The sequence below is a fragment of the Opisthorchis viverrini genome (genome assembly GCF_000715545.1).
Source record: "Opisthorchis viverrini unplaced genomic scaffold opera_v5_151, whole genome shotgun sequence".
Classification (NCBI taxonomy): Eukaryota; Metazoa; Platyhelminthes; class Trematoda; order Opisthorchiida; family Opisthorchiidae; genus Opisthorchis; species Opisthorchis viverrini.
In genome coordinates, this window is record NW_008751807.1 from 1,125,723 (window position 1) to 1,140,206 (window position 14,484).

A 14,484-nucleotide genomic window follows, 5' to 3' on the forward strand; every position below is an offset into this window, starting at 1 on the left:
AGCTCTGATCATCTCAGGAGCAGCTTCTGCAACGTTTCGTGGTGGCGGCCGCCGAGATACTGATGCGCATGCAAGTTGACTTATCACTGCTGAGGCTCAATTAGTCGGTCGTCTTGGACTGGAATCGAGACGGTCGGACAAGGGCAGTTTGAGCATCTTTTGGTGGCAGGTTAGAAGCTTAGGCATTGTTATGCAATATGAATGTGCATGTAGGTTGACTTAACTATGCTGAAGCTCAATTTGTTGGTCGTCTTGGACTGGAATCAAGATGGTCTGACAACGACCAACGCCTGCTGTAGGTATGCGATAACCACAGACTGCTTCTGTTCAGTACTAACTTCCAAAGCAACCGAAGCCGTTTGACCACATGGTGCCCAAACATGCCAGTCAACCTCCAACACAGATTGATCACATCGCCATTAGCTATAGGTGACACGGGTCTGTTACCGATTGTCGCTCGTTCTGGTACACCTACGTGGATTTGAATCATGCGCTTGTTTGTTTCTGCTTCTCGCTGCGCTTCTCAGGGATGCGTAAGATCCGTGCACCTCGCTTGGTCATTGAGAAACTCTCGGATCCTGATGTGAAACCAGTCCACTAGAACCACTTACTGAATTCCCTCTCGGACAACACGTTTTCCGATGTTGGCTCTTACCAGAAGGTACCGTCCTTAACGCTGCAAGACGCCGGCGCTTCGCTTGTGGAATAGTTCAATCAACTAGACATAGACCCTGGATTTCGAACAAGACTCTGAAATTGCTCGAAGCTTGGACACGTGCTCCTCCCGATCGAGAGTACAACACCAGTAGACGAACCATCAGACTTCAGGTGAGAAAGAGTATCTGTGTGAATGGAAAAACCAGGTGGATCCAGAAAGCTGAAGAGACTAAGGTGAGAAACTCTGGAAATGTTTGTAACCCGTTACAACTGATGCGCAACAGGTCTAGAGAAGCCTCTGGTGAACGAAACAATAATCGTTCTTTGGGTTGAACACCTCCAAGGCCAATTTAACTGGTCAGCGGCATTTACTCGGCCAGATATCCACGACGGCTCCTGAAATGAACGAGTGCCTCTTGTCCCTCTAGCGTCCCCGAGCTGCCAGTTCTGAGGAACTCCCGCCGGCTCCGCTAAAAGATGGAAGTGAGACCCTGGGTCGATGCTCGCCTAACTTATTTGTCTCTGTCTGGGTGAAAGAGACTCCCAACCAGTGGGAGTGAGTCAACAGTGATGCGTATCTGAAAAATGATTTAACAACAACGAGGGAATTAGTTTGACTTCTGTTGTGACTAGACTCTGCGTCGTCTTACGGAGGTACGTGATGACGGGACCTGAGAACAACAGGCAGGACGCCGACCAGCAAGGGACTGTGTGGACCACAACTTCACACTGTGTCGTGTATCAGAGCAACGGAATATGTATGGGCGCCCTGCAATCTTGGTGTTCCTTGACTTCACGAGTGCGTTCTGTTCTGTTGACTCGTTAGTTCTTTTCAAACACGCTTGTGCAACAAGGTATGCTCCAGAAATTCGTGAATGTCGTGCGCTGTTTGTATTCACATGCTGCTGGGGATATCAATACCTGTGGACGCGTGAGAGTGTATGGGTAAGCTCTCCAAAAGCTATTCTACAATCAGTGATGTTCGACAAGTATGTCCACTCTCTTTTTGTTTAATTTTACCTCCGATGAAGTTGCGGGGCGAACACTGGAATGTCTCCCATAATCAGCATCATTATCATCATTGACAGCATAACATCAGTGTTCAACACTGATGCTTCGCTACCGTACAACAATGATTTATTCGAAAGCCTTATTGTAGGCATGGAATAGACTTAGTGCTGGCTTCCTACAATCATTCCGAGGTGTATAACCCTCCAGACACTCGTCTAAGCAGTCTGGATAGAAACTGACAACAAGAATGCCACTGACATCGGTTGGCAGCCATATATTGCAGCGTTTCCAACCAGGTGCAGTGGGGATTACGTGGTTCCTAACCTGGAAGGCTAGTAGCACCGGCCAGGACCAACAGATTCGATGTGATGTGATTAAAAGACGGGTTTAAGTGAAGCATGCCTTACTTCACTGGACGAATGCATCTAGCTCTACAAGCTAAAGTGACCGGGCCATGTATTATGCATGCCAAGCCTACCGAGATGAGCACAGTTTTTCGTGCCTAATTCGGAGTGTTAGAAAGCTAGTTATTGACAGGATTTGACATGGCAGAAGGGAATGAGGGATGGTCCTCCTTCCAGGATTGGGTCCCTGTGCTTGGCTGGAGATTTTGGACAATATCATGGCTAACCGATGTCAGTGGCTTTCATGCTATCAGTTTCTATCCGGATTGTCTGATTGGGTGCTGCAGGTATAGGCACCTCAGATGTTTCTGGTAGACTTGCCCTAAGTCTCCTCCTTGGCTCGTTTTTCTTCTCCGCCATAAGTTTTATTCAAATGAATAGATATTGTATGGGGAGATGGAGCACCAGCGTCGTTCTCTGGTGTGACTGTCTGTGGTGATACTGGTGGTGATGTTGCTCTGTATTCCCTTTCAGGCTAGAGAGATCTGTCCATTCTTTTTGAAGAGGCGATGTGCCTATGGCGAGAAGTGCCTTTTTGCGCACGTCCAACCAGCCACAGTTCCAAACACTGCTGCGTCGAAGTGAGTTCATTCTTGATCTGTCTGCGACTTTCGGTTATCGCAAAACATCGTTTTTCTTTTTTGAGCAATTTAACTCAGATTCATGTGTGAATTCTATGGGTCTACATTTTTATGATTATTTACAGCTGTTTTGGAGGTGATCATGACACAAATACTATGCGTTCTTCTGCCCCCATTTCAGGCAGCCCATTGTCGGTCGGCTGCTAATTGCTGCCATATTGTCTTCAACTATCTGTTTGATGGTCGGAATTCTCCGTAAAAGTTCAGCATTGTTAGATCATGCACCACTCATGGTCCAAAAAAGCTGGCTTCACTTGGATAACGATAGTGTTATGGTCTGGTTGGAAGGATTCAATATTTTCGGAAGCGGTCGTGTGACTTCCTTCAGTGGTCGCGCGTAGGACTGCCACCGCGTGAGTTCAGGTCACCGGGACTCCACTCAGGCTACTTATTTTTAACGACGGCAGATTTCGAACCTTCACTTGTTTTTGGGAGCATTTGCTTCTCAACTGTGAAAGATACTCGTGAAAGCGATCGAAACGAATTGTTCAACAAACAGAGCCTAGTTTTTGTGATTGTCGTCAATGCAAAATATCATGAATTTATTAAAAATAATACCGTATTTACGTGTGTTCCATTGTGCACACAGAATTTAATGGGTAAGGGGAGGAGGTGGCTCAATGAGGTTACTCAAACGTAATTGCCTGCAAGGGCGTGACAAAACCGATCGGTAGTAAACTCAGTTGTAAAGCTTGTGTCGTACTAGCTCTTTTCCACATGAAACGTACCGTAGTTTCATACTAAATCCCATCCGGGAGCAATCGTCAATGCAGTTGCGATTCCTTTCAAAGCGTTAAAGTTCGTAATACCCTCCTTAAAACCACATCTTTAAAGTACTCAGGTCTTGTGTTAACCTACATTCGTCTATGGTTTGCACACTTCACTTTGCTTTCGATAAAGTAAGGTGCCTTTGTATTCATGGATTCCTGTTTTTGGTGACTCCACTAAGAATTAACCTTCAGCGTTGGCTATGTTGCCGCTCTGCTTGGTTTCCTGAACTTTATCAGAAAGATTTCGTCTTGCTGGCACGTCTTCCCAAGCTGATTCTTAGATGTAATGGACTTTCTATCTTTTTCCTTCTACTTCCCCATTAACCAGCACCTTACTACTAGTGATTCTTCTCGTTTTTCCGTTATCTTAATTACAATTAGTCATAATTAAAATTACAACTTTAATCAGTACTCCGATCTTTTGGAATCGATGTCGACTTCTCATACGAGATCAAAACCTAGGACTACTTTTTATAAAAGACACTACGTGCCGTGTCACTACTGTGCAGTTTTTGGTCCCTGTTTACTAACCGTAGTACCATTTAACCTCATCTCCAAGCGCTTGTGTTATCGTAACCTCTTGGTTATATTCTCAGTTTGTCATATCTGTTATATTCACTAAGATTTCGATCTGCTACTGATCTTGAATCATTACATCCGTTTGGGCTAAAATACCGGTTATGCTCTCCAGAAGCAAATGATAAAAGTGTGAAAATTTTTTGAGGCTTGTTTTCCATCTGCTAATGACTTGTTTTCGAATAAAAACTGTTCAGCAACCTCGTTAGTATCAAGGAAAACTAGTTAGCTGTCATGGATCTTTGCCCAAATAAAACATGGAATGCAGCACATTAGTTGATAGAGGGCTCAGACGAGACTTCTTTGAGTCTCACATTGACACTATTTTCATCTGCAAATTAGTGTTTCACTTGGCAACTACACTTTCGAGCACACGTGCATTGACATGATCACCAGCGACTGACCAATGTGTGTTCAATAGGTTTCGAGGAAAAACGTGAAGGAAATCTTAGAAGTAAATTGGGCGAAGCTAATCAAACTGGCGTCAAGGGCGATGTTCAAGTTTATTAGAGTCAAGGCCAGTCGAATCGTTGGGCTACCTCCATATTTAGGACGAACAATCGTTAGGGATAGATTTTTGTTTTGTCGCAACCATATAGAGCTGCTGTGGAAGACCAGACCCTGTGATTGGGAATTGCCGATATTCAACAGTGGTTTCGCATGTTTCATATGCGTAGCTGTGGCCAATTCTACATGGACACAATTTTGCAGATGGATGAGTGGACCCAATAGGATATTTTCTGGAATGCTATCTAGGAACGGATCATTGTATGTGATTTGAGTTTCGAATTGGAACTCTAGCATGATCAAAATGTAAGTAATCTATATATTGGACTGGCAAATATAATTCAATGATTGCGCCGGGTTCACTTCTAAAAACGTTTTCCCCCCACCCACCTATTCTCTTTCGTTAGTATCCTGAACGTGATCCTCAATCACTGTCCCATTCGCGGTGCTACGCGGAGTATTAGTACATTCACTATTTTGCGGTTTGAATTTGACTGCATTTTGAATTTTACCTTCCATCGGCTTTCATTACGTTAAATGCCTTCCTCAACTGAGGAAATTGTGATAGGATCTCACCGTCGATTGCGTATAGATCTTACGGTAGGTGACGCCAAATAATCGATATCATTCAGTACAATAGAAATTTTGCAACTGTCTTTTCTGGTCTCCTGTGACTTATCTGTCCACAAAATCGCCATTGTTTTTCTTCTTGTTTCCGGGCCCTCCACGATACCATGCAAATTTTTCGCTCATGGCTACTGTCGTCTTGGAGCCAAATGTCGCTTTGCGCATGAAGTTCCTGGTAGGTTATCCTATTCTTTATTTTTGTGGAGTTTTGCTCGAAATAAGCTTAATAGGTATAAATGTGGTTTCGGTTTGTGAGCTATGCTTATTCGAACTTTCCGCGGAACGCAGGTTTCGAAATATGTTTCACAGCTATCCTTTTTAGCCTTTCTGTCCGAGTTATATTAAGCTACGCCGAAAGTTACTTAGCATTTTTCACCATGTTTACGTTTGGGAGTGCGCTGACGATATTGCTCTTTTTGGATCGAACCCCTAAGAGATGCGAACTTTTAAATAATTTAAATGTTCTGCACAGTTCGGGATGCGCTTTGCACTTGTGAGGTGTAAAGTGCTGCCACAAGATTGGGTGGGATTAAACCCGAACCTTATGCTTGCAAGTGGACCGACCAGTGTGTTAGATAAGTTCGGAGACTCTGTGTTTGACCATCGGTGCCTCCGAAGCATTGTGGACATCGGGTCAGTAATGGCTAGGTAAGGCAGATGGTAATCCGGAAGGTCCACTCTCGGTCGATAGGTCAGCTGGTTATAATCCTTAGGTTGCACTGGTTATGCCATGTACTTCGTATACCAGATGATGGGTTGCTTCGTAGAGCTCTCTGCTCCAAACTTTAAGTTCGGTGGAGACAACCGAGTCAGTCCATGGAAGCTTTCAGCTTTCAGCTGTAGCACCCTTCCGGTGCCTAGCTGCCATGCCACCCGAAGGAAGCACGAGGGCTGGGATACTGCCAGGTTGCCCAAGCCTAGATAGGGGAAGTCGAGTGGCGGAGGTCGGATTAGAACCACGGACCTTCCGGTCAGTAAATTTGCGCTCTAACCACTTGGGCCATCTCAGGCCATCAGTCCATGACTTGCCAGCGAAGCATGAAAGTCCCATCGGTCAACTCGGTCGCGTTGCCGTCTTCCCGGATGGGGACCGTAGGACGAGGTAAACCAATGGTTAGTGTCCATGACAGATATGGCTACTTCGGGAAGCCACTGGCGATCTAGCGTCAAAGCTTTCGCGTTCACTTCGATTCTTTCATCTCGATATACTTGACAAATAGATCTGTTTGTCGCCACTGCATAGATCGGATCATCGCCTCCATTGGGTCTGAATTCATTATTCTCTCTATCCTTGGTGGACGAATCTGTAGCAGCTGGAACCAATACACTTCAGTGCACCTCTTGTGAACCGAAAAACTGAAACTACGCATTTTACAAGGTGTACAGCGGAGCAGGAGCTAAACGTCTCAGAAATGGGCATGAATTTCGTGATGAAGACCTTTTATGGGACTTCCTATGGGACTGTCAAAATTTCGTGATGAAGACCTTTTATGGGACTGTCAGTTCAGGGCAGATTTTCCGGGTGTGACAGTACATTGAAGATACAAGGTTTCCCTAAAATAAATCAGGTTCATTTGGTGGTTGACCGAACTGTATGACAAACTTAGCGTCCGCTCATGCAATTTCGTGGATTTTTTTTTGGAAAATTGCGTTTTATCTAAGGCACAGCTGATCAATCTTCCATTCCTCAGTAGTTGAGTTACTTGGGGAGCAAGTTTGAACAATAAATGCACATAAGATTACTTTGTATGTGGACGACAACAGGCAGGCCTCTAAAACTACTACTCACTTTCGAGAAATACATTCGTTTGCAAACCAAATTGATTTGCAAATGAGTGTATTTCTCGAAAACAGTGCAATTTGGGTTCAAGTAGATCATAAGGTTGACGGAAACTCGGGGACTGCGCCTACCTGATGAGCCCCAAGAAGGGCGAAACCGGTCGTGCGCTGTCGAAGAGTTTTCAGCAACCTTGTGAGTAGTTTCCTTTATGAAAATACTACTCACTTTCTCCCGTCAGGGACCTTTTTCCTTTTTTGACCGTCGATAAAGGAAGATCACGTTACACAGAAAAAGGTTAAAAATATTTTTTGAATGCAAACACCTTCGTTACAGTGCCTATTGTACCTATTGTTGCCTATTGTTCATGTTTTGACAGCTTATACAGAGTCGGGTTTTACACACATGCCTCTTGATCTTGGATACTTTTGACGTAATTCAGTGTTTCTGGGTTTTTACGATGAGTCTCCAAACTTAGTGTTAGAGAGTCCCTTCTTCGATTCCCCCGTGCACGTTCAGTGTGTCTTGTAAGTACGGAACAACCTGTGTGAATGAGCCTTTTTGAATTCGACCTTTTTTACTGGAAGCGTACGGTAAAATTCAAAGCTCAGGGCCTGTTGTGCTGCAACGGTCCAGAGCTATTCGCATAGCATTCTGACTATTCTCCAATACAGTCGATTGACTATATAAATCATATATATATATATATATCATACTTAGAACGAGGCTAATTTTATATTTTACTGCGAACTGTATCGAACCTCAGGAAGGTGGGTATACTACGTGCTTGCTTGCCTGGAAGGCAAAGATAAGTTGCCCGTCTATTTTCGGTTTTACACTGTGGGGCACGATTGGGACAAACGAGGTTCTAACTGCTTCGCACTCGGAAAGAAGACATGATTAGTTTTACACCGCGAGGACAAATTAGTGAGCCATGTGTAACAGCAACGCTTTTTTCCTTCAAGTTTGTCCGCTCTTTTGAAGTTGAAATGGCATAAAACACATCATCGCGCATACAGATCACACAGGTATTCAGGATGGGAATAATTCTTTCAGATTTATAACATAATCTGCAGACTACTTTCCTGTACTAGCTCGATTAGCCAGGTTTCTAGTTCGGTCGTTTTCTGTCTGCACCCGTTCGTACGTGTCTCTGGGGTTTGTTTTGCCGGCGACTGCCCTTGACAAGGGACATTGAGAAGGATGAACAGATATCCATTAGTGTTGGGTGTCCCTTCTTCGGAGCTAACGAATCTCGTACAGCTAACCCAAAGAAACTATAGTAGTAATCTTTTAAAACACTGTGAAAGGGAAGTTTGTCTTCGTGTTACGACAACCTTTTGCGCATATGTAGTGCAGGAAATGCTGTGAGAACGATTTTGTTTTTCTGCGACTTCTCGGAAGTCTCGCTGCGCAGCGTGATTGAAACTTTTTGATGATGAACACGCCAAGTGTTATGTTCAATGTGGATTACGGAACGTCCGTGGACTTTCCCTATTAGTATTGAGGTTTGTAGTTTCATGAAAACCAATTCCAGTTAACACACTTTTCTTTCCTGTGACTTCTATCCCATTGCCTTTATGCTCTGGATATACAATAAATGTGTTGTGCTTTCACATATTCCTTTCTATTTGAACTTCAGACGCACGACCCGATTTTGTCTACCGACGGCCATCTGGTGAATCTGACCGTCGAACGCGGTTGTCGAATCGTTCACAGCTTTCTACAATAGAGCGCTCTAATGAGCAAAAGTCTCCTGCTGGCTGCTTGTGGAATGAAAATAGGAATGCTCAAGTACTTCCCACGGACTCAGTCCGGGCGAGGCCAACATTCTCTTTCGTCAAGTCAGAGCAGTCTTTGAAGCAAGAACAAGTGATGGATGCCTCTCATCCCCTAAGTGGTATAATAGCGGCTGCACAATTGGGCTTCAGTGATGCCGATGTGTATACCCCTCTAAATGGACCCCTTTCCCGACAGGAACTCAAAATTTACCAGTCAAAGGATCCTTTCCCTGCTGGTTTCATTCCTCTATTACCGCCACCAAAAGAGATGTGTTTTACCTGATAAGCTGTGTTCTCGCCCACTTTACTATTCTCATTCAGCCACCAGAATGTATACACCTATATTTTTGTATAAATGGGCTACTGTTCATTGCAGGATTGATTATTCAGGCCTCGGGTGATGTAACAACTGTTGCTTATGTTAAAATGCGTGTATAACACATTTCTATGCGCGAGTTACGCACGCACGCAGTCTACAGAATGAACGTTTTTTGGTCCTCGACGCATTCCACTTGGAGGTAGCTGATTTCGAGTTGTTCGACAAAGCACGATGTGGTCCAATGCGATGTAGCGGCAGTGATTTTACCTCTACTGGGCAGGTCGTGTGATGAAAAATAAACGTTCATTTGATCAAGACTAGGATGATCTATGCTGAACTCAGATGGCTCAGGATGATAAGATGTGAGCTACTGGTCCCATTATCCATTGTCTAATTCCCGACCAAATTTTCGGTTTCTCTTTCCAAAACTTCGGCAACTTGCCAGTACAGTCCTCCCCACCACACCTACCTTCGGGAACAAAACTGAATATCTGCTCTCAGATGAAAGGAGCAGGTTTTCTACTGAAATATGCACTCTCTATGCTTTACTTTGTGCAGTGTCATTCAGTTAGTTGGCTTAGTTAACTATTTGTCACACTTTAATAAGAAAAATCCAGCAGTCTCATTTGACATTCCCAACAGGTGTACGAATGAATATAGCCCTTCTACAGTGAGCACTTTTCCGGAGATACTTTACCAAAATCTGTCGTGTACTATCACTATAATTTACTTCGCTTTTATCATCAGCGAAGACAATGTAAAGGCAGTTTGGATGGATTTGGGCGGAGGAGATGAAAACAAATGAAATATTCACAGTGCTTCCGCTGCCCAAACCAACCTTCTACCGTCCTCTTTAGGACTTCATTTTCGCTAACCTTCAACCAAGTTGAAATAGCCTCAATTGATGTGTCTTTTTATCTGCTCCCACTCACTCTTACAGCGAAGCAGAAACCCAGTTGGCGAAATACACTCATTTGCATACCAATTTGGTTTTGACGGGTGACTCACTTGGAATCCAGCTAAATCTCTCGATTGTGATGTTTTTAGGCAGCCGAGTGTAGTACATCAGGCCGCTTTGTTTCATTTGGTACGATATTCGAGATATCGCGATACATTGTACGGCCGTACTGCACTACTCACCAGGTTGCTGAATTCGATAGCCCACGACCAGTTTCGGTCTCCCGTGAAAACCAATTTGGTGTTTTCCTAATTCCATGCAATTTGGGTTCAGGAGAACAGAGGGCTGATATCTAACCGGCAGGCTGTTGGTTAGGCCCACAGTGGGGATATCACGTCGTTGGATCATTTGTGTTAAATGTTTGTCGAAGTTGCGCCTTGACGAATCAATTTACCCATACCTCTTATCGGTTTCTCATTGTATGACTTCGACAAGCAGCTGGGAAACTTGCAGTCCAACTACCCGGCACCCACGCAGTTTGATCTTAGGTCCCAGCACCTCATCAGTCTGTATCACACTCAACTCAGACAGGCGCAGCAGTGTTTGCAGAGTGCGGAGCTTCCATTGTTCCAATCTTGCGAAAACGTGTGGAAATGATTTCATAGCTAAACTTTTGGGTATGTGTTTACATAGAAGGAGGTATAAACCGTCACATTGTCTTCACCGGTTTTCCAATGAGACAAAAGTCTGTTGTCGTGTGAAAGTCTAGTAGCTTTTACGAGATTCTGTTGGCCCACCGATACTTAAGTGCAGCAGTCATCAAAATGCCATAGGAAACAGTCTGTCAATAATTTTCATAGGTTTTACAAAACGTTTGTTGGTAAACTGCCGAATCCTAGTACATGATGACCGTCACGTTCCTCATTCAGAAGGTTTCTCAGCTATCTTGCTCATCAGAAGAATAATTCAATTGCAACTAAAAGGAAGGGGTAACCGAATCTGTCTTTTCTCATTATGTAAGATCGCTTGTGAATACTTTTCATTTGACGTCGCATAGCAAAGCGACCCCACGAAGAATCCAATGATCCGGATCTACCGAACTGTTTAATGCCAGAGGGAAGATATAATTCAAGTCGGTCCGCTTTGGTTTCTTGTAGACTGGACAGCTGTAGACTGTTGTTGCTTTATTCTTGTTCCCGGCAGAGCGTGAGTAGGCAGACACATGTACCACAGGAAGGGCTGTATAAAGCAGCTTAGGGGCGGGTTCCACAAGCCTTGCTAACTTGCGATCCCAGCCAGCACCGTCCAACCACAGACCATGTACATAGACTCCTTCAACCGGGCGTTTCACAACCTCTTCTCGTAATAGTTTGGTAACTTCGTTGGTCAGTTCCACATCGTCAAGAGCATACTTGTTCGCTCGGGCTACTTCTTGACGCATCGCTGTGAGGAATCCCTAGAAATGCAGGGATAAGATTGAAAGTTCCAGTAAGTGCAAAGTTCCATCGGAATACACGCGGTTTATCTTTATTCATGCGTATCCGTACTTCTCTTGTTAGCTAGCACCACAAGTACCGGGCTGTTCTTTTCTATCCGTTTGTCGATTTACCAACAAATATAAGCTCAAATCGACCTATCCCTAGTTCTTGACTAAGGCATCTCTCAACCAAATGGTCACTCACCTCTACAAGGTTTAATGTAGTCTCCTCAGGCCAGCCGGTTTAGTAACCCAAACTGCCTCCATTGTGTTCACACCTCAGAACCTAATGTTCAATCAGTAAGTCTTGTCGATTACCGCAGTGGGATCCTTCTATGATTTACTCTTTCATCCTTGTGTTGCACACTTGCTGGCTTACCTGAGGGTTGAAGAATCCAGTCATCCAATAACTAATCGGACGACCTTGGAACAGCCAAGAACTGAATTGGGCATTTCGGTCCAGCAGGTCTGTAAACCAGAAACCCAAAGTTGCGGATTCCCATGAAATCTGAAAAAGTGGAATGTCGTAGGTCAAGTCATTATTGTCAGGTCGAAAAACTTCGTCTGTTTACCGGCCAGCTGTTGCGGAATACGAGGTGAAAAAACCATATTTCATCAATTTTAACGTCGAGTCACTAAAGGTATCCGTGGAAATCATAGCAGTGAAAGTGTCAAACAGTTCGCTTTCCATGGTTTGTGTATACAAAGCGCAGTACAGTAATTGTGTGAGCTATGCGATTACTGACAGGTTTTGTTTCGTTTCTTCCAAACGTCTGGCTTGCACGCTGTGGCCGGCTGTGCCTCAGTGAAATCCTAAGACAATTTGAAAGTGCGCATTAATGAGGCTCTACCGGGAACATTGAACTTGGCCTTGTACTATCACAACATTAAGAGCACATCGAGTGCAGATAACCACCCTGCGTCCGTTATGTTGTTTCGAAAGATTGCTCTTTACTGCCGGCTAATAACTTGCCGAGCAGTTCAAGACTGTGCAACCACATAACGCAAAGGCTTTCCACGTGGACCCGTCACCTAAACCCATCGAACCGGGTCACTCAGATTTCAGCCCCAAATACTCCATGGTCGTTCGTTTGTGGACGTTCAATTAACTCGTTCTTGATTTCGCTTTTGTATTCTTTCAGTATCATTTATTTTCCCCTCATATTTTTCCATGTACATGGTAAGATTTGTGTATGACCCATGAGGATTTTTAGGGGATCTTTTGAGTGAATGTGGTAAGTCCATTTTACGTCGTCTACATTTGCTCCCGTAAAACTTAAGCACAATAACTTCTGTTGTACTGTAAGAACTTCAAAGGTTGACAGCCATTTTGACGGCTGATTGTTGATGTGTTTCAGAGTTGCACCATTGATCATGAAGAAAGTTGACGTATCGGAGTATTCTGTGTCGTGCGCTCCTTTTTTCGGGCTTCTACTACCTTCTCACTAATGATATCATCGAGTGCTTTTATCTGGAGTGAGATTTAGATGCTTTCTTGTATTAAAAATGAGGACATGATAGTTCCGTCTGCTAGTGGACCTCGAACAAAAAGAAGGCTACAGGAGACACCACAGTATAAAACAGTGACATGAAGCACGTCCAAGATGTAGCCTGTATGAACAGCTACATTCGTGAAGCCTAGTTTCTGGATGCTGACACAGCCATATCACAATAAGGATAGATTTGGTGGACAAAGTTTGTCTAATCGACCAATCTGTGGTTTATCATCACACAGTTTCGCGGTCCTTATCCACTGCCACCTACTCTCATCTTCGTTATTATTCTAACTTTATGGTGGCTGGTGCACCATATTTGCTAGAGCTGACGGTCGTGCCTGTATCATATCCTGTGGACATATTAAGTTCTCACAATGGTTGGATTCGAGTCACAATAGTTATTTAACACTTGGCGGTATTTGTCATCTACCACAGCAACAGTAAAATCAAGGATCTTGTGTAGTGCCATCCTAAGGCTTCTGGCGGACTGGTTCAGTAGGCCCATGCTTACAGTCAACCGTGTGAGTGTCATGTCCGGTCATTTGATCATCTAAGCAACAGGTCTTCGCTTTAATAAGGATAGTTCCAATCAATAGGGATAAAATCCAGGTGAGAAGGTAGCAGATCATTTACCGGATGCCAAAACTTGGATGTCATTCCCCACCAACTGTCGAAAGGACAGATAAACGTACCAAACACAGTCACCACAAATCAAGCATTTCGAGATCAGTTTGGACTATCTGAAGTAATAACCTAGGAAGGGTTCGCGTTGAGCAGTGAACGGACTATATCGTATTACGAATCCCATCCTGTTCAAGGGCACCAGAAAGTTTAATTATTACATACTCAGAACTTATTCTCACAGAGATTGTTCGGTGAGCATGGAAGCTTCGTGGCGATGCGTAATCCACACCTCGTGGAACCTCTCCATATCCATATCCAGGTTTCCATCTAACCATCAACCATATCGCTCCAGCTCACTATGTATTCTATGCACCATTTTGTGCAAAAAGCATATCGTACCTCCAAATGGATGGTCGAGACAAGTAAGGTGTTAAAATGCGCCTCGGGTAGTTCGGTTGTTCAAGTCCGTGCGCCGAATTCGAGGCCTGACCACTCCTAGTTCATAGTGAAACGCATTTTTAGGCAAATCTTTTGCAGAATTAATTTCAGGGTGTCGGGTGAGGAGTCCACTTTCGTTTATTCATCTCTTGGGGTTTAATAACTTTGGGACATGAAATCTGTGTACCACACATTACTGGAAATACATGGAGATTGTGATAGTCGCGAGTCGAACCGTGCACGCTACTGCAGAGGTGAGCTTAAAAAGAGTAACCAAAAAGAGGAACTGAATCTTGTGATAATTACGTCTGAGACCTGATTTATTGGAGCCATTTCAGGTGTTTCTTATGGTCTTTGGATCCTGGTAGCGAAATATCCTTTTTATCTTTTGCAAAAGAATAATTTTTGGGATGGATAAATGCGACCTGTGTGGTTTTTGTTGCCGTTACGGATTTCGCGGTCGATAGTCTTCTGTCGTGGA

The 14,484-nt window shown here is 44.0% G+C and overlaps 2 protein-coding genes across 2 annotated transcripts in view; one reads left to right on the forward strand and one right to left on the reverse strand.

Annotated features, from left to right (window-relative positions):
* Positions 1-2,589: 2,589 nt before the first annotated feature.
* Positions 2,590-9,160, forward strand: T265_06921 (hypothetical protein; the record flags this gene model as incomplete). The annotated part of the gene is made up of 2 exons (XM_009172319.1): positions 2,590-2,653; positions 8,613-9,160. The coding sequence occupies 2 exons, from the start codon at positions 2,590-2,592 to the stop codon at positions 9,032-9,034; spliced, it is 486 nt and encodes a 161-aa protein (XP_009170583.1).
* A 1,643-nt stretch (positions 9,161-10,803) lies between these two features.
* Positions 10,804-14,484, reverse strand: part of T265_06922 (hypothetical protein) — a gene marked incomplete at both ends in the record, with an annotated part of 98,802 nt that continues 95,121 nt past the window's right edge. Inside the window, 2 exons of the mRNA XM_009172320.1 lie at positions 10,804-11,424; positions 11,825-11,953. Coding sequence (XP_009170584.1) covers positions 11,008-11,424; positions 11,825-11,953 — 546 coding nt within the window. The remainder of the gene's footprint in view (positions 11,425-11,824; positions 11,954-14,484) is intronic.